The 19,219-nt window shown below is 41.4% G+C and overlaps 1 protein-coding gene across 2 annotated transcripts in view; it reads left to right on the top strand.

Annotated features, from left to right (window-relative positions):
• The window catches only part of CHCHD3 (coiled-coil-helix-coiled-coil-helix domain containing 3), a 287,919-nt gene extending 271,455 nt beyond the window's left edge, over positions 1 to 16,464 (top strand). The window contains exon 9 of one of the 2 annotated variants that reach the window (XM_060020914.1): positions 15,673 to 16,464. In XM_060020914.1, the coding sequence (XP_059876897.1) occupies positions 15,673 to 15,696 (24 nt within the window). In that variant the 3' untranslated portion in view covers positions 15,697 to 16,464. The remainder of the gene's footprint in view (positions 1 to 15,672) is intronic. The other variant, XM_060020915.1, reaches the window with a different exon arrangement.
• Positions 16,465 to 19,219: the final 2,755 nt, after the last annotated feature.

Below are 19,219 nucleotides of genomic sequence, written 5' to 3'. Positions count from 1 at the left end.
AGGCCCCACGAGCACCCAGGTTCCTGAGCACATTCATGTTAAGAGACGTGGGCTGTTTGGCCCGAGCAGCATCTCTGCTCTGGTGGCGTCCAGCATTTCTGCCTCTGCTTCTTTTTTTTTTTTTTAACATCTTTATTGGAGTATAATTGCTTTACAATGGTGTGTTAGTTTCTGCTTTATAACAAAGTGGATCAGTTATACATATACATATGTTCCCATATCTCCTGCCTCTTGCATCTCCCTCCCTCCCACCCTCCCCATCCCACCCATCCAGGTGGTCACAAAGCACTAAGCTGATCTCCCTGTGCTATGCGGCTGCTTCCCACTAGCTATTTTACGTTTGGTAGTGTATATATGTCCATGCCACTCTCTCACTTTGTCATAGCTTACCCTTCCCCCTCCCCATATCCTCAAGTCCATTCTCTAGTAGGTCTGTGTCTTTATTCCTGTCTTACCCCTAGGTTCTTCATGACATTTTTTTTTTGTTAGATTCCATACATATGTGTTAGCATACGGTATTTGTCTTTCTCTTTCTGACTTACTTCACTCTGTATGACAGACTCTAGGTCCATCCACCTCACTACAAATAACTTAATTTCGTTTCCTTTTATGGCTGAGTAATATTCCATTGTATATATGTGCCACATCTTCTTTATCCATTCATCCGATGATGGACACTTAGGTTGTTTCCATCCCCTGGCTATTGTAAATAAAGCTGCAAAAAACATTTTGATACATGACTCTTTTTGAATTACGGTTTTCTCAGGGTAGATGCCCAGTAGTGGGATTGCTGGGTCATATGGTAGTTCTATTGGTAGTTTTTTAAGGAACCTCCATACTGTTCTCCATAGTGGCTGTACCAATTCACATTCCCACTAGCAGTGCAAGAGTGTTCCCTTTTCTCCACACCCTCTCCAGCATTTATTGTTTCTAGATTTTTTGATGATGGCCATTCTGACCAGTGTGAGATGATATCTCATTGTCGTTTTGATTTGCATTTCTCTAATGATTAATGATGTTGAGCATTCTTTCATGTGTTTCTTGGCAATCTGTTTATCTTCTTTGGAGAAATGTTTATTTAGGTCTTCTGCCCATTTTTGGATTAGGTTGTTTGTTTTTTTGATATTAAGCTGTATGCACTGCTTGTAAATTTTGGAGATTAATCCTTTGTCAGTTGCTTCATTTGAAAATATTTTCTCCCATTTTGAGGGTTGTCTTTTCATCTTGTTTATGGTTTCCTTTGCTGTGCAAAAGCTTTTAAGTTTCATTAGGTTGCATTTGTTTATTTTTGTTTTTCTTTCCATTTCTCTAGGAGATGGGTCAAAAAGGATCTTACTGTGATTTATGTCATAGAGTGTTCTGCCTGTGTTTTCCTCTAAGAGTTTGATAGTTTCTGGCCTTACATTTAGGTCTTTAATCCATTTTGAGCTTATTTTTGTGTATGGTGTTAGGGAGTGTTCTAATCTCATACTTCTACATGTACCTGTCCAGTTTTCCCAGCACCACCTATTGAAGAGGCTGTCTGTTCTCCATTGTACATTCCTGCCTCCTTTATCAAAGATAAGGTGACCATATGTGCTTGTGTTTATCTCTGCGCTTTCTATCCTGTTCCACTGATCTATATTTCTGTTTTTGTGCCAGTACCATACTGTCTTGCTTACTGTAGCTTTGTACTATAGTCTGAAGTCAGGGAGCCTGATTCCTCCAGCTCCGTTTTCAGTTCTCAAGATTGCTTTGGCTATTCGGGGTCTTTTGTGTTTCCATACAAATTGTGAAATTTTTTGTTCTAGTTCTGTGAAAAATGCCAGTGGTAGCTTGATAGGGATTGCATTGAATCTGTAGATTGCTTTGGGTAGTAGAGTCACTTTCACAATGTTGATTCTTCCAGTCCAAGAACATGGTATATCTCTCCATCTATTTGTATCATCTTTAATTTCTTTCATCAGTGTCTTATAATTTTCTGCATACAGGTCTTTTGTCTCCTTAAGTAGGTTTATTCCTAGATATTTTATTCTTTTTGTTGCAGTGGTAAATGGGAGTGTTTTCTTGATTTCACTGTCAGATTTTTCATCATTAGTGTATAGGAATGCCAAAGATTTCTGTGCATTAATTTTGTACTCTGCTACTTTACCAAATTCATTGATTGGCTCTAGTAGTTTTCTGGTAGCATCTTTAGGATTCTCTATGTATAGTATGATGTCATCTGCAAACAGTGACAGCTTTACTTCTTCTTTTCCGATTTGGATTCCTTTTACTTCTTTTTCTTCTCTGATTGCTGTGGCTAAAACTTCCAAAACTATGTTGAATAAGAGAGGTGAGAGTGGGCAACCTTGTCTTGTTCCTGATCTTAGTGGAAATGCTTTCAGTTTTTCACCATTGAGGATGATGTGGGCTGTGGGTTTGTCATATATGGCCTTTATTATGTTGAGGAAAGTTCCCTCTGTGCCTACTTTCTTCAGGGTTTTTATCCTAAATGTGTGTTGAATTTTGTCGAAAGCTTTCTCTGCATCTATTGAGATGATCATATGGTTTTTCTCCTTCAATTTGTTAATATGGTGTATCACGTTGATTGATTTGCGTATATTGAAGAATCCTTGCATTCCTGGAATAAACCCCACTTGATCATGGTGTATGATCCTTTTAATGTGCTGTTGGATTCTGTTTGCTAGTATTTTGTTGAGGAGTTTTGCATCTATATTCATGAGTGATATTGGCCTGTAATTTTCTTTCTTTGTGACATCCTTGTCTGGTTTCGGTATCAGGGTGATGGTGGCCTTGTAGAATGAGTTTGGGAGTGTTCCTCCCTCTGCTATATTTTGGAAGAGTTTGAGAAGGAAAGGTGTTAGCTCTTCTTTAATATTTGTTAGAATTCGCCTGTGAAGCCATCTGGTCCTGGGCTTTTGTTTGTTGGAAGATTTTTTTTTTTTTTTTTTTTTTGCGATACACGGGCCTCTCACTGTTGTGGCCTCTCCCATTGCGGAGCACAGGCTCCGGATGCATAGGCTCAGCAGCCATGGCTCATGGGCCTAGCCGCTCCGTGGCATGTGGGATCTTCCTGGACCGGGGCACGAACCTGTGTCTCCTGCATCGGCAGGCAGACTCTCAACCACTGCGCCACCAGGGAAGCCCTGTTGGAAGATTTTTAATCACAGTTTCAATTTCAGTGCTTGTAATTGGTCTCTTCATATTTTCTATTTCTTCCTGATTCAGTCTTGGCAGGTTGTGCATTTCTAAGAATTTGTCCATTTCTTCCAGATTGTCCATTTTGTTGGCATAGAGTTGCTTGTAGTTATCTCTTGTGATCTTTTGTATTTCTGCAGTGTCAGTTGTTATTTCTCCTTTTTCATTTCTAATTCTATTGATTTGAGTCTTCTCCCTTTTTTTCTTGTTGAGTCTGGCTAATGGTTTATCAATTTTGTTTATCTTCTCAAAGAACCAGCTTTTAGTTTTATTGATCTTTGCTATCATTTCCTTCATTTCTTTTTCATTTATTTCTGATCTGATCTTTATGATATCTTTCCTTCTGCTAACTTTGGGGTTTTTTTGCTTTAGGTGAAAGGTTAGGTTGTTTATTCTAGATGTTTCCTCTTTCTTAAGGTAGGATTGTATTGCTATAAACTTCCCCCTTAGAACTGCTTTTGCTGCATCCCATAGGTTTTTGGTCGTCGTGTCTCCATTGTCATTTGTTTCTAGGTATTTTTTGATTTCCTCTTTGATTTTTTCAGTGATCACTTCGTTATTAAGTAGTGTATTGTTTAGCCTCCATGTGTTTGTAATTTTTACAGATCTTTTCCTGTAATTGATATCTAGTCTCATAGCATTGTGGTCAGAAAAGATACTTGATACAATTTCAATTTTCTTAAATTTACCAAGGCTTGATTTGTGACCCAAGATATGATCTCTCCTGGAGAATGTTCCATGAGCACTTTAGAAAAATATGTATTCTGTTGTTTTTGGATGGAATGTCCTATAAATATCAATTAAGTCCATCTTGTTTAATGTATCACTTAAAGCTTGTGTTTCCTTATTTATTTTCATTTTGGATGATCTGTCCATTGGTGAAAGTGGGGTGTTAAAGTCCCCTACTATGAATGTGTTACTGTGGATTTCCCCTTTTATGGCTGTTAGTATTTGCCTTATGTATTGAGGTGCTCCTATGTCGGGTGCATAAATATTTACAATTGTTATATCTCCTTCTTGGATCGATCCCTTGGTCATTATGTAGTGTCCTTCTTTGTCTCTTCTAATAGTCTTTATTTTAAAGTCTATTTTGTGTGATATGAGAATTGCTACTCCAGCTTTCTTTTGGTTTCCTTTTTCATGGAATATCTTTTTCCATCCCCTTACTTTCAGTTTGTATGTGTGTGTAGGTCTGAAGTGGGTCTCTTGTAGACAGCATATATATGGGTTTTGTTTTTGTATCTATTCAGCCAGTCTGTGTCTTTTGGTGGGAGCATTTAATCCATTTACATTTAAGGTAGTTATCGATATGTATGTTCCTTTTCCCATTTTCTTAATTGTTTTGGGTTTGTTATTGTAGGTCTTTTCCTCCTCTTGTGTTTCTTGCCTAGAGAAGTTCCTTTAGCAGTTGTTGTAAAGCTGGTTTGGTGGTGCTGATCTCTCTCAGGTTTTGCTTGTCTGTAAAGGTTTTAATTTGTGCATCAAATCTGAATGAGATCCTTGCTGGGTAGAGTAATCTTGGTTGTAGGTTTTTCTCCTTCATCACTTTAAATATGTCCTGCCAGTCCCTTCTGACTTGCAGAGTTTCTGCTGAAAGATCAGCTGTTAACCTTATGGGGATTACCCTGTGTGTTATTTGTTGTTTTTCCCTTGCTCCTTTTAATATGTTTTCTTTGTATTTAATTTTTGACAGTTTGATTAAATTGTGTCTTGGTGTGTTTCTCCTTGGATTTATCCTGTATGGGACTCTGCGTGCTTCCTGGACTTGATTAACTATTTCCTTTCCCGTATTAGGGAAAGGTTTCAACTATAATCTCTTGACATATTTTCTCAGTCCCTTTCTTTTTCTCTTCTTCTTCTGGGACCCCTATAATTCAAATGTTGGTGTGTTTAATGTTGTCCCAGAGGTCTCTGAGACAGTCCTCAGTTCTTTTCATTATTTTTTCTTTATTCTGCTCTGCAGTAGTTATTTCCACTATTTTATCTTCCAGGTCACTTATACGTTCTTCTGCCTCAGTTATTCTGCTATTGATCCCATCTAGAGTATTTTTAATTTCATTTATTGTGTGTTCATCGTTGCTTGTTTCATCTTTAGTTCTTCTAGGTCCTTGTTAAATGTTTCTTGCATTTTGTCTATTCTATTTCCAGAATTTTGGATCATCTTTACTATCACTATTCTGAATTCTTTTTCAGGTAGACTGCCTATTTCTTCTTCATTTGTTAGGTCTGGTGGTTTTTATATTGCTCCTTCATCTGCTGTGTGTTTTTCTGTCTTCTCATTTTGCTTATCTTACTTTGTTTGGGGTCTTCTTTTTGCAGGCTGCAGGTTCGTAGTTCCCGTTGTTTTTGGTGTCTGTCCCCAGTGGCTAAAGTTGTTTCAATGGGTTGTGAAGGCTTCCTGGTGGAGGGGACTAGTGCCTGTGTTCTGGTGGATGAGGCTGGATCTTGTCTTTCTGGTGGGCAGGTCCACGTCTGGTGGTGTGTTTTGGGGTATCTGTGGACTTATTATGCTTTTAGGAAGCCTCTCTGCTAATGGGTGGGGTTCTGTTCCTGTCTTGCTAGTTATTTGGCATAGGGTGTCCGGCACTGTGGCTTGCTGGTCTTTGAGTGAAGCTGGGTGCTGGTGTTGAGATGGAGATCTCTGGGAGATTTTCGCCATTTGATATTATGTGGAGTTGGGAGGTCTCTTATGGACCAGTGTCCTGAAGTTGGCTCTCCCACCTCAGAGGCACAGCACTAACTCCTGGCTGCAGCACCAAGAGCCTTTTATCCACATGGCTCAGAATAAAAGGGAGAAAAAGTAGAAAGAAAGAAAGAAAGAAAGGGAGGGAAGGAGGGAGGGAGGGAGGGAAGGAGGGAGGGAGGAAGGAAGGAAGGAAGGAAGGGAAGGAAGGAAGGAAGGAAGGGAGGAAGGAAGGATAAAGTAAAATAAAGTAAGATAAAATAAAATAAAGCTATTAAAATAAAAAATAATTATTTAGAAAAAAAATTTTTTTATTAAAAAAAAACGGACGGATAGAACCCTAGGACAAATGATGAAAGCAAAGCTATACAGACAAAATCTCACACAGAAGAATACACGTACACACTCACAAAAAGAGGAAAAGGGGAAAAAATAATAAATCTTGCTCCCAAAGTCCACCTCCTCAATTTGAGATGATTTGTTGTGTACTCATGTATTCCACAGATGCAGGGTACATCAAGTTGATTGTGGATATTTAATCTGCTGCTCCTGAGGCTGCTGGGAGAGATTTCCCTTTCTCTGCTTTTGGGGCTCAGCTCCCGGGGCTCAGCATAGGAGCAACTGACTCGGGGGCTCTGGCTCACTCAGGCCGGAGGGGGAAGGGGTGCAGATGTGGGGCGAGTCTGCGGCGGCAGAGGCCAGCGGGACGTTGCACCAGCCTGAGGTGCGCCGTGCGTTCTCCCAGGGAAGTTGTCCCTGGATCACGGGACCCTGGCAGTGGCAGGCTGCACAGGCTCCCAGGAGGGGAGATGTGGATAGTGACCTGTGTTCGCACACAGGCTTCTTGGTGGCGGCAGCAGCAGCCTTAGCGTCTCATGCCCGTCTCTGGGGTCCACGCTGTTAGCCGCGCCTGTGCCTCTGCTTCTTAGAGTTTGCTGTCAGCCTTAAGCTTCCCCTCCAGAAAGACAGCTGCACTTCTGATTGCTCTGCGTGTTGCCTAGTCTTTCCTTGAAGCTCGTACTCCCGACAGCCCTGAGGAAGCCGGGGTGGCAGAATGAACTGGGAGTGGGTGAAAACAGTCTCTCAGTTTCTCCGAAGTCTTTGGAGTGAAAAATGGCTATCTCAGTTCTGCCTGGTAGAATGGAGCCCGCCGGCTGATAAACTGCATTAGAGAAAGCAGGCTGCGTCCCTCAGCCAGCCCTAGGCTACCCTGTACTGTGCTGGCTTCCACCCCGTGGGCCACGGACCCTTGGTGGTAAGGGATTGTGAAGATGGAGCAGGAAGCCGGATCAGAAGAGCCAAGGAAAGACCAGGACTAAAAGTGAGGGCCAGACCCAGGAGACGCCCAAGGGACAGAGGTGAGTGTGGAGGCTGTAGTCAGATGATGGAGGCCAGGTGGGCTCTGATAAACCGTAGCCGAGGGTGAAATCAGCAGGTGGGCAGTGGGGCAAGCAGCTCAGCTAAAGGAAGGACCGAAATGAGGACATCTTATAAGTGAGTCTCCTCCACTTAGGTCTGTGTGCTTCCTGCTCCTCTTTGAGGAGAACAAAAAGTTACTCGACTGTAACGGGGAGCTTGGGGTCAAGACCTTGCTAAATGAGGCCGGATCCTAACATGAAGTTATTCCATTCCAAGATTAGTGTACCTAACTCTTCATTTCAAAAATGTAAACGACACCTCCAGTCTGTGGTTTCCTCCAAAATAGAATACCTCGGATCAGTCCCTGTAGAGGAATTTGCCCTGGCAGAACGTGTCAGCGTTCTTGAGGACAGTGCATTTTCTGACCCCTTGTACTCGTATTTATGTTAGACCAGGGTTCAAGTACATCCCTGTTCTTTGAGTATGAAGAGCACCTGGAAACATATTAGGAGCTGTCACTTTAGAAACCAGAATTCTTGAAAGAAAAACCTAGTGCCAGAGCAAGCTGTACTTTATTATTGTTTTCAGATGAGCTATAAATTCCATGTAAGTGGTTTCATAGACTCAGAAGCTGTTAGAGTTAGAAGGACATCAAAATCTTGTAACCTAAACACATCTTTTCACTTGGAAAAATTAACAGCGAGAGAATTTCAGTGATCTGTAGATGGGGCAGAGTCCAGACCAGGATAATGTGATGCCAGACGCAGTACGCTGTTCCCTATAACATCAGATCGCAGACATGGGTGATCCGAATCACCTGGGGAGTTTATTTAAAATGCACATGCCTGGTCCATCCCCAAGAATCGGATTCAGGTCTGAGATGGGACCTGAACATCTGAACTTCCAACAAATTCCCCAGGTACCTCTGTCCACAGAGTCTGAGAACCACAGCTCTGGAGCCCATTGGCCTGAACTGCATGAGAGGTCTTCAACCTCTCAGAGGTCCTGCCAAGGCTCCCCGCTTTCGGGAGATACGGAGCTGCTGGTCACTGCCTACCGGGTCTGAGCCACCTGCAGAGGTCTGATCAGACTCACTAGTTCCTTTCTCAACCTCGGGAACAAATCAGAAGATGTCTTGGACGGAGGGCAGGAGTCTCTGAAAAAGAAGTTCTCTTCTCCCGTCCTCTTGCCCCCACTGAAACTGTAGGTGCTCGCAGATGAGGGACCACACCCGGTTTTCCTGGGAGAAAAGCACCGGCCTGGGAGGAGAGAGGCACCAGCCGAGGAAACAGTCCCCTGACCAGCTCACAACTGTGACTGGACCCTTCCTTGGCTCTGCTGCTTCCAGTCACCCTGCTCCCACCCCTGGACCCACATCAGAGGCCCGCCTCCTTAAGCACATTGCTTCCGGAGGACACAGATGCCCACCTTCAGGGAGCGCCAAGATAAATCAAGAAGGTTCACTTTCTGGGAAGGCTCACGGGAGTGTGCTTCTATTGTGTCTGAAGGCTTCTTTATCATCACCACCTAATGACATTTATTAATCGCCCAGCTGGGCTGCTTATCCCCAGGAGGACGCGTGAGCGGTCCAGAAGAGCTTTCCCATCCTTCCGTGGGGCTGCCCTTCGCATTCGGAGTCTCATCAACGCAAACTAAATTCCAAAGTTTAGATTTCTTACCCCAGCCTCTTGCATCATAGGAATCCTTTTCTAAACTGCTTTCTGCGGGTAATACTTGCTTTATGGCATTTTCTTTTTTTTTTTAATCTGGGTTCAATAGAAGAAGTATTACCATGGTAATAGACTTTCATTTTTCTTAATAGGCACTTCTTTTCTAGTACTTATGCTTCAGGAGTTAGAAGTGCAGTATGTTTGTGTTTTGTCTGTTATTACGGCAAGTTGTATAAACAGTTAATTACTTGTAACTTAATTTGAATATCACACAGAGCATGTGTTATAAGAAAAGATGAAAGTAGACCCAGGCCTAAAAACGTTAAGCTGCGTTTCTTTCAAAGTGGAAAGAATAAAGAACAGCACTTGGTGGGGGGAGGAGACAGATACTGAAAACAAAATAAGTTAGCTAATCAAATTTTCAGGTGGCCAGGAGTAGTACTTGGCGCACAGGCAAAGCATGCGTTGTGCTTCTCATAAATTGAATTTATTGATTACTTTCCCTTCTTTCTCACTTACAATCTTCTCCTTCTGTCTCTCTCACTCCCTGTTCCTCCTGGGAGGCTCCATTCTCTTCCACTCCCCACTTTTCCTGTCCCTCCTTAGTGAAAACTCAGGTATGTCAGGACGTATTTCCATTTTAGTTTTCTCCCCGTAAACCTTACCCCTGTAAGCGTTCCTTCTTCCGTACCAAACTTTACTAGGTCTTTGAAATCTTGGTAAGATGCTGGGTAAGCTCAGACAGAGACAAGCACTCTGAACGATATCCTTTTTAAAAAAGACCAATTTTTATTGTCATGATGGTTGCGAGCAATCCAGGGTTGCCCTAATTCCTCTTAAATATATTGAGAGAACAAGTAGCTGACACACTGCTACGATAGTCGCCCCTCCAAGAAAGCTGTAATTCAAAAAAGTTGATGAGATTACTGTATAACAAAAATATTAGAGGAAAACAATTAAGATCGTCTTAATCAATGGAAGTGACACACAGCCTCTGGTCCCCAGGGGATCTGCTCCTGTCTGACACGGCGGGCTGCAGGTCCTTCCTTCCTCAGTGGCTGGAATCAGAGAGAGAGACTTGGGAAAAGAGCAGTGTGGGTGCCTGAACCATTCTCTCCTTTTATTAATTTACCCAGCCGTTTATGAAAGGTGTTCCTGCATGCCCCAGTACGTGAACGATGAGCAAACGCTAGGAATTTCTTTCTCCACAGTGAGTGTTAGCAGTTCCTCAAATGAAGGAAGCAATTTTGTAAATCTTCTCCCTCATTCTTTGGGGAATTTCCTATGCTAATTTATGCAGCGTTAAATTTATGCAGTGTTGAAATTCAGCCCAACAGCAGCGACTTACAGAACCGATACAGAGATGGCAAGAGAACCTGTAGGTAGAAACTGACTGATACAGACCCTGCCAGGCCTCAGGATCCCTCCAGCCAAAGTTCCTTAGGCCTGGATTTGGGCAGGTTTTATTGCATAGTTGTGATACAGTAAAAACACAGAATGTTTTACCAATTAATTCATCTAAAAAGTTTTTCAACGTGACGTTTGTTAATATCTCTGACAGAAATGAGGTGGTTTTGTACCGCCTCTGGCCCCCATTGGGAGCAGCTGAGTGCAGTTTGACAACATGTGTATAGACCAGCCCTGGGAGACACAGCCTTGCCCCCGTGTCTTCAGGGAGTCACCCAGGAATCAGGTGAACTGCCATGCTCTCTTTGAGGATGTGATTTTTAATAATCATAGCAAGGTATTTTGTGAATGTGGTTACTTCTCTGTGTTTTATATTTGTTCAGAAATTTTCTTCTAGTGTCTTCATGGTAGACTGGCCCACGATCTTCACAGCAGCCAGGGTCCAGCTCCTCTCTCTTATGAGAGTCTGACATTCTTAGCATTATATGGCCTGGCTGAAAATGACCCTTCCATATTTGCTTGGGGTGGCAGGGAGGAGAAAAGTAAAAAGATTTCCTAGACCCTTGTGAACACTTTAACTGCTGCTTTTAATTATGTGTGGTCACTGTGGATTATTCTGCAACATTTGAAAAGAGGTGTGTTGTCACACGGATGTCACTATAGCCATGAGACCTAAATTGTGGAATGAGGCACAGCCATTTGGTTTTGACCAGGCAGGTAACAGCTTATAGTTCCCATTGGTATGTTGAAGTAAGTAGCGAGTGTATAACCCACAAAGTGGCATCACTCACAAAGTGATCATTTTCTTGAGTAATGAAGTGGCCTCACGTGGCCCCAGTGTAGAGAGCTGCTTTATACTGACTTCCGTTTTGTATTAATAAATAATGTTGTGGCGAGGTTGTCTATATATCTGGAGTTTATAGAGCTTCCCGTCTGCATAGTTGGACTCTCACAGGTCAAGTCACAAGGGTCTGAGGATAAGTGATACTGTGACGTTGCCTGGTCTGACACTTACATGGTAAGTGCTCGATTTTTAAGTTTTCCAACAAATACAGATGAGTTTGAGAGGAGCCTCACATTCTGGTGTTCTACAAGATGACTCTCTGCTGAGTGGAGTCTTCCATTTAATCTGCTTTGTCTTTCCGGTTTTCTCTAGGTGCACCTAGCTTTTCTAATTCATTCAATCCTTCCTCCTTGACTGCATCATTGTCTTTTCTGACCATTTCTATATGCGTCCTCTACAAACTACTTTGTCTGCTTTTATATCTGTTCTTCTTTTGTGCACTATGGACGTAGCCTTCTTAGAAGCCTGTAAAATCATGAATACCTTAGGATAACCTTTAGGATAAGCTGTTCATCCTGTGTTTCTGTGACCCAATATGCTTATCTGTCTTTCTCCTTTTCCTTTTCTGCCCCTTTATTTCAATCTGTTTTCTTCATCTCTGACCTTAAATCTTTAGCTCTAAAGACCTTTGACCTGTTTCCCAAGCCTGCAACTTCCCTCTAGACATTTCCTTCCGAGATGTCTCGTCATCTTCCCAGACTCCCAAACCCCAAATTTATCTTCCTCATTCCCAAGATGACTCCTCCCAGTGACTTCCCTGTTTCTCTTGGTCACAGCACCTTTCTCCCTGTCAGAGGTGCCACCATACCTAAGGTCTCATCACTGCTTTTTTATCTTCCCTTGTCTTTCTATGACTCTATTTCTTGCTCCATAGCTTCGTTTCTAATCTGTCTCCTCCCCGGTTTCCCACCTCCAGACTCTCCTCCGTTGGATCCATTGTGCTAAGGAAGTCTGGGTAACCTTCCTAAATGACATTTTCCTGTTAAAGACATTCATTGGATTCCTAGGTTTTTTCAGTGGCCAAAAAGGAGGTATCTCAGCCTGACATTCACAGTGGGCCCTTTTTATACTCTTTTCCTTGGAACGTGCTGAGTGCCTACCCTTTCCTCTTGCTAGGCCTGTCTCTCTCCTGCATTCTTCATCCCATACATACTGGGCTTTTTCCCTCCTCTGAATCTTTACCAGTGCTTGTCCCCCTCATCCCTCCCTACCTTCTGTCTATATTCTATCCATAGTGAAAGGTCATCTGAGGATCCTTCCCTGATCACTCCAGCTGCAGAGAGTTATCCTCTTCTGAAATAGGCAGCACCACTCTGCTTTTGAACTAATACCTTCTCTGTAAGAGTACACAAATAATTGGGAAATAGGAGAAAGACAAAAAATTACTTTGTCCTATATATTCTTTTGTTCTTCTTGAATTTTATACTGTGTGCATGTAGTACTTATTTAGTAAAATAAAATTTTAACATATATTTAGCAAATGTATTTTTAGAAATAGCAAGTTATTACTCTGTATTATGCGCTAATTTTCCATGAACATGTGTATTGGTTTCCCCATATCACCTAACTCAGTACAATGAGTACCTAGTAGGAGCTCAGTTAAGAAGCTGAGTGAATAAGTGGCTGGAAGGGTGAGGGATGGAAGGAAGAAGGCAAGAACAAATAAGAGGCAGTCTTGGGCCTGACCTAGCTCTTCTTCCTGAGTAATTTCAAAACTGAAGGGGAAAGGATCACTTTTGCCTTCTTATAGTTTCCTAAGAATGGAGACAGTTTATCTCCTTCCCTGGCTAGTTAGAGTTTTAATCTGATACTTAAGAATTTTTTCTGTCTAGGATTTTATATATAGAAAATCCTAGAAACTCAACCAAAAAAACACTGTTAGAATTGATCAGCAAATTCAGTGAAGTTGTAAAATACAAAATTAACATACAAAAATGAGTAGTGTTTCTATACACTAACAATGAATGTTCTGAAAAAGAAATTGATCCCATTTATAGTATCATCAAAAACAATAAAATGCTTACAATATATTTAACCAAGGAGATCAAAGATCTCTACTCTGAAAGCTACGAGACATTGATGAAAGGGATCAAAGAAGATACAAATAAATGGAAAGGTATTCCATGTTCATGGATTAGAAGAATTAATACTATAAAAATGGCAATACTACCAAATGCCATCTGTAGATTCAATGCAATCCCTATCAAGATGCCAATGGTATTTTTTTATATGGAAATAGGAAAAAACACTCCTAAAATTTATTTGGAACCACAAAAGACCCTGAATAGCCAAAGAAATCCTGAGAAAGAACAACAAAGCAGGAGGCATCACACTTTCTGATCTCAAACTATACTGTAGAGCTATAGTAATTAAAACAGTATGGTACTGGCATTAAAACAGACACATAGACCTCAGGAACAGAATCGAGAGCCCAGAAATAAACCCAAGGATGTACAGTCAACTAATATTTGACAAGGGAGACAAGAATACTCAATGGAGAAAGTCTCTTCAATAAATGGTACTGGGAAAATTGGATATTCACATGTCAAAGAATAAAACTAGACCCCTATCATGTACCACACACAAAAATCAATTCAAAATTGATTAAAGACTTAACTGTAAGAAACCATGAAGCTCTTAGAAGAAAACATAGGATCAAAGCTCCGTGACCTGGGTATTGGTGATTACTTTTTGGAAATCGTATGTAAAGTACAAGCGACAAAATCAAAAATAAACAAGTGGGACTACATCAAACTGAAAAGCTTGTGTACAGCAAAAGAAACCAACAAAGTGAAAAAACAACCTACAGAATGGGAAAAAAATATTTGCAAACCACGTTTCTGATAAGGGGTTAATATCCAAAATGTATAAAGAACTCATACAACTCAATAGCAAAAACAAAAAAAATCCAATTAAAAAATGGGCAAAGGATCTGAATAGACATTTTTCTTCAAAGATGTGTGAATGGCCAACAGGTGTATGAAAAGATGCTCAATATCACTAGCCATTAGGGAAATGCAGATTAAAACCACAATGAGGTATCACCTCATGGCTGAATGGCCGTCATCAAAGAGACAACAAATGCTGGCATAGATGTGGAGAAAAGGCAACCCTTGTGCACTGTTGGTGGGATTATAAATTGGTATAGCAACTATGGAAAACAGTATGGAGGATCCTAAAAAAATTAAATATAAAACTACCATATGATCCAGCAATTCTACTTCTGGGAATATATCCAAAGGAAACAAAAACACTAACTTGAGAATACATCTGCACTCCCATGTTCATAAAGCATTATTTACAATAGCCAAAACATGGAAACAACCTGTGCTTCTCAATAGATGAATGGATAAAAAAAAGCTGTGGTATATATATAGACAGTGGAATATTATTCAGCCATTAAAAAAAACCCAAGGAAATCCTACCATTTGCTACAACATGGGTGGACATTGAAGGCATTTTGCTAACTGAAATAAATCTGACAGAGAAAGACAAATACTGTATGATCTCACATGTCAAATCTATGTACAAAAAACAAAACATCAAGCTTATAGACAAAGACATAAGATTTGTGGTACAAGAGGCGGCAGGGGGCTGGGGGAGAGGTGTAGGAGGAAGGAATTGGAAGAAGGTGGTCAAAGGTACAAACTTCCAGTTGTAAGATAAATAAGTACTATGGACGTAATGTACAACATGACGACTATACTTAGCACTGCATTATGATATAGCAAAGTTGTTAAGAGAGTGGATCCTAAGCGCTCTCGATACAGTGATAATTTTTGTCTTTTCTGTTTTTGTATCTAAATGAGATGATGGATGTTAACTAAACCTATTGTGACAATTGTTTCAGAACATATTTAAATCAAACCGTCATGCTGAACACCTTAAACCTTTTACAGTGATATATGTAATTAATTCTCAATAAAACTGGAAAAAAAAATTCTTCCTGTCTACTGTTCCTCACCCACACCCACACAAATAACTAAATAGAATGTAGGGGCCATTTTTGTAATTTGGGAATACATACTTAGATCTGTGTAGCTCCACCCAGCATTATGAGTTCAGGAACATCTGCATTCTGCCTAGTGTGAGCAGGGGTTTCAGGGGGAGCATCTTGTCTTCAATTGAGAGGTTCCCTTTCCGCCCCACTCCACCCCTGCCCCCTTAGCAGTAGCTTTCCCCCAGTCTCTGCAGCCACTAGAAATGCTCCCACACATCCCCAAATGTCCAGGGTAGTGAGACGGCACGCACACTCCCCACTATGCCCCCCACTCTCACAGTCCAGGGCATGTTCACCCTTAGGGCTCAGTTTGATATGGTGGGGGGAGGGGTCATTTGGAGATGATACATGATTAAGCAATGATGTTCATTAAAGGTAGTCATATTTCAAGACCAGGGAGCATAGGCCTTGCTATATGTGTTTTTGAGGTAGATCTTTGAAAAGCAACACAAACAGTACTAAATAGCTACTGCCCATTTTTGGTCCCCTCCTTCTGGTGGTAAATCTTATTTTTCTATTTCTCTTTCAGAGCATGCTTGAGAAGGGAGGATAAAATCAACTTTTAGAACAAGCAGAATTCCTTCAGCGTTAATTCCAGAGGTGGAACATTTTTTTTTTTCCTAGTAAGAAAGCAACTCATTTAAAGAGAAGACCATTAAAGAGAAGCATCAGAGAGCAGATTCAACAGAAGCATATCACAGTTTGATCAGCAACAGTTTGAAAAGCCAAGGCCTAGATCAGGGATCAGCCATCAAGGGCTTGCTACAGTGTTAATAAATCCACTTACGATGATTAAAAAGAAGGGCAGTCCTCTCCACCTTCTGTACTTTCTATTCAACTTCCTCTTCTAACCAAGCTCCATCATTGGATGAACCTGCCCTCCCACAAAGCTGGGAGTTGGGATCGAGGGCTGAGGTCACTGGGGTGGGGAGAAGAGAAGGCCAAACCCCTCCATCTCGGGCCAGCAGTGCTGGGCAGAATTGGCTAGGCTGTGACATGTTGGGTTTCTCTCTCTTTCTTTTCTCCCTTAACTATATAAGAGCTACTTTATTTTAACTTATTACGGTGATCATGTAAGAAGACAAAAAGGAGAGAAAATGTACCTCTTTTACTGGAATAATGTTTCTGATTATGAGTGACATAAGGCATTTTCTATCAACATGAAGGCAACCTTGGCTTCTGCAACCTCTCGTCTATCATGAATACTGACATGTTTACTTCACTCACTATCAATAATAAATATATTTTCTGATGAAGACTGTCATTGTAGTCTGCGGCCTCGCGTGTTTTTGTTTTTTCCAGGTTAGATGGTTATACTTATGGGAATTGAGTTGATTTATATTGTTATTAATTTGTATTTGTGTGGTGCCTTTACTCTAAAAAGCTCCAACACACTTTGCAGATCCTCAGACAGGCAAGAGATGTTTATAATTTGCCTCTCAGGTACGTAACATTCAGTAAGATCTTTACAAATTGCATGAACCTTCCTTTCTTTGGGATGACCAAAATCATCCTGCCTGGGGCAAGCACTAGATTAGATAACCTTGGTTAGGAACTCCTGACCCTGCAATACTAGGAAAATGTTAAAAGGAAAAAAAAAATTGACCCTGAGACTTGATGAAATTGGAAAGAGAAGAAATACTTCCTGATTATAACTCTCACTTTTCTACCAGAGGATTGGTGCTTCGACACTGGGAGTTGGAAATGAGCATTCACACCAAATGGAGAGATCTTTCTGGGAAATAGATGAAAAAGAGAATGCCAGTGATCTGTGATGTCATCTGAATACCTTTTGTCATGTAGAATTTTTATTTCATTTTTATTTTGTTACAGAAGGAGATAATTTAGCAAAATAATTAAGATAACAGGCTCTGGAGTAAGATGCATCTGTGTTCAAATTGTGACTCTGCTACCTACCACCTGGGGGACCTAATTACGTCACCCCACCATACTAAGCCTCAGATTCCTCAACTGTAAATTGAGGGGAAATGCAAGAACCTGCTTTGTAGGCTTATGGTGAAGAGTCAAGATGCTTTCCACATACATTTGGTCGAGTCCATTGTCGTTGGATATGTGACTATAATAAACTGGTGTTTGGAGCTGGGGGCATGGAAAGAACATCCACATGTCTTTTACTTAGAGAAAGTTGGGATGAATGTAACTTGTGTCAGGAAAATTTCAACCAGCCCCCTTACACGTCATTGTGGCTTCTCATGCATCTGATTCCCGAGTCGGCTCCATTTGAATGCATCTTCGTGGACACTTGTGGGCACACCTGTAAACCTGATGTTGATTCTGAATGACCTTGGGGACACTTCTCAGATAATTACTGAAAGGCTCTGTGATTCTGTTTAATGAAAGCGTTGTTTTGTTTGTTTGTTTAAATGATGCAGAATAAGCTGCATCCATCTAAGTGTGAGTGATGGAAGCGCTGGCAGCTTGAGCAGCAGCACAGTCTGGCACTGTCAGGAAGGCATCCAGGTAACTGCCTGGGAGTAATAATAGGTACACGAAAACAAATGTGTACATGGCGACTGGCTGTAGTGTTTGCAAATCAGCGAACTCACAGATTCCCTCCTATACTGCTTTGTTTTGCAATCTAGAGCCAAGAACTTGGCACATCCCAGGCTGCCAGTCTTGTTGCTGGCAGAGAAATAAAGCACTGAAGAGTCAGGCATTTAAAGCTGGTTAAATCCATGAAAACGGGAGGTGGTTTGTCAGGACCTCTCTCTCCCAGCACCTGTTATTAACGTCTCATTCTGATGAACATGATGGGCACAAGCGGGAAAGACCACACTTTAGGAGAAATAAAAGGGTGAAATGATGCCTTTTCCTGCACCTCGGAGATCTCCCTGTTAATTGCATCACAACTTAGCCCAGGTCACTGTTAACCTCAGGACAACTGCTTGGGGAGAATGTTGTGATCTGTGTGAGGCTCATGGGAGTAACATATTCCAGTCAGTTAGCATATCCATTAAGTAGAACACGCCTTGAACCACAACAGTTTAGCTCATGAAGCCAGGAAGAATAAGGTATCCTGAAAGCAGGTCAGATGTTATAACGCTAAACTAACGTCTGGTGAACTTCCAGAAGACAGTGGGTTCGAAATCAGCACAAAGTCCTCCCTTTGGAAAGTCAATAACTTATTACAGAAGACGTGCCAACATGCAACAATTTTAAAAGTTAACGGACTGATCATTATTAATAGCAAACGTGGAGTGCTAAAAGCCAGGTGCTTGTGGCTTGCTGGTCAACCAGTGAGAGCTCTCTACAGCAGCTCTAGGCTGCCAGTGTTTTGCTTCGAACTAAACAAGTGGCCAGGTGTCCTCACCTTCTCTGGCTTAGGAGTTGTGAACCTGTGGTTCTTAGCTTGACATCTTTCAGCCCACAGGTGTAATTGCTTTCATCAGAAACCCACAGGATAATCCTCTTCCCCGTTTCTGTGAGCTGTAGGAGTTGACCCTTTCAAGATTTAAGAACTAGAGCAGTTGAACAGTTGAAAGAGTAGCAATAACTTACTGTGATGATTCTGCTTTGAGTTACAATTCTTGACAAGCTAATACTTTGAATGAGTGAATTAATGTATATTTGTTTTCTTTGTCTGTCACGGCTTCCCCAAGTTTTCATCCATTTCTCAGCTTCCCCCCCTCAGTCGCTCCATCTTTATTGCCTCCTCTAGACTCTTCTGTGTATTTAAACTTTTCTCACCCTTCTTGGCCTTCCAGGCCCACCTCCTGAGACATATGGCATCGTCTTGGGTGCAGAATCCTGGGCTCTTGCTCTGAGTTCTGTGCTGTTGCCTCTTGGAACAAGTCCCTTCCCCTCAAGTTTCTCTCTGCCCAGTGGCCGGCTCTGGTTCTTCTCCATTATAACAAGAGATTTTTGATACTTCCTTTTCTTCCCCAAACTCCTAGTTCTTAAACTAGTTATATATTTAGAACGTCTTATCATTTGGTCATTTTCTATGTTTGTAGTTCTTAATTTTTAAACCTGGTAAATGGAACTTCTAAATTCTCTGGGAAAAGAGGTAAATTTGTATTTAGTTCTCTGTGGCCTTTGATTGTATTTTTCCTATA

This window comes from Delphinus delphis, chromosome 9 (genome assembly GCF_949987515.2).
Source record: "Delphinus delphis chromosome 9, mDelDel1.2, whole genome shotgun sequence".
NCBI classification, from domain to species: domain Eukaryota; kingdom Metazoa; phylum Chordata; class Mammalia; order Artiodactyla; family Delphinidae; genus Delphinus; species Delphinus delphis.
The sequence above is the reverse complement of the archived record's forward strand: the minus strand, read 5'-3'. Positions and strand labels throughout refer to the sequence as shown.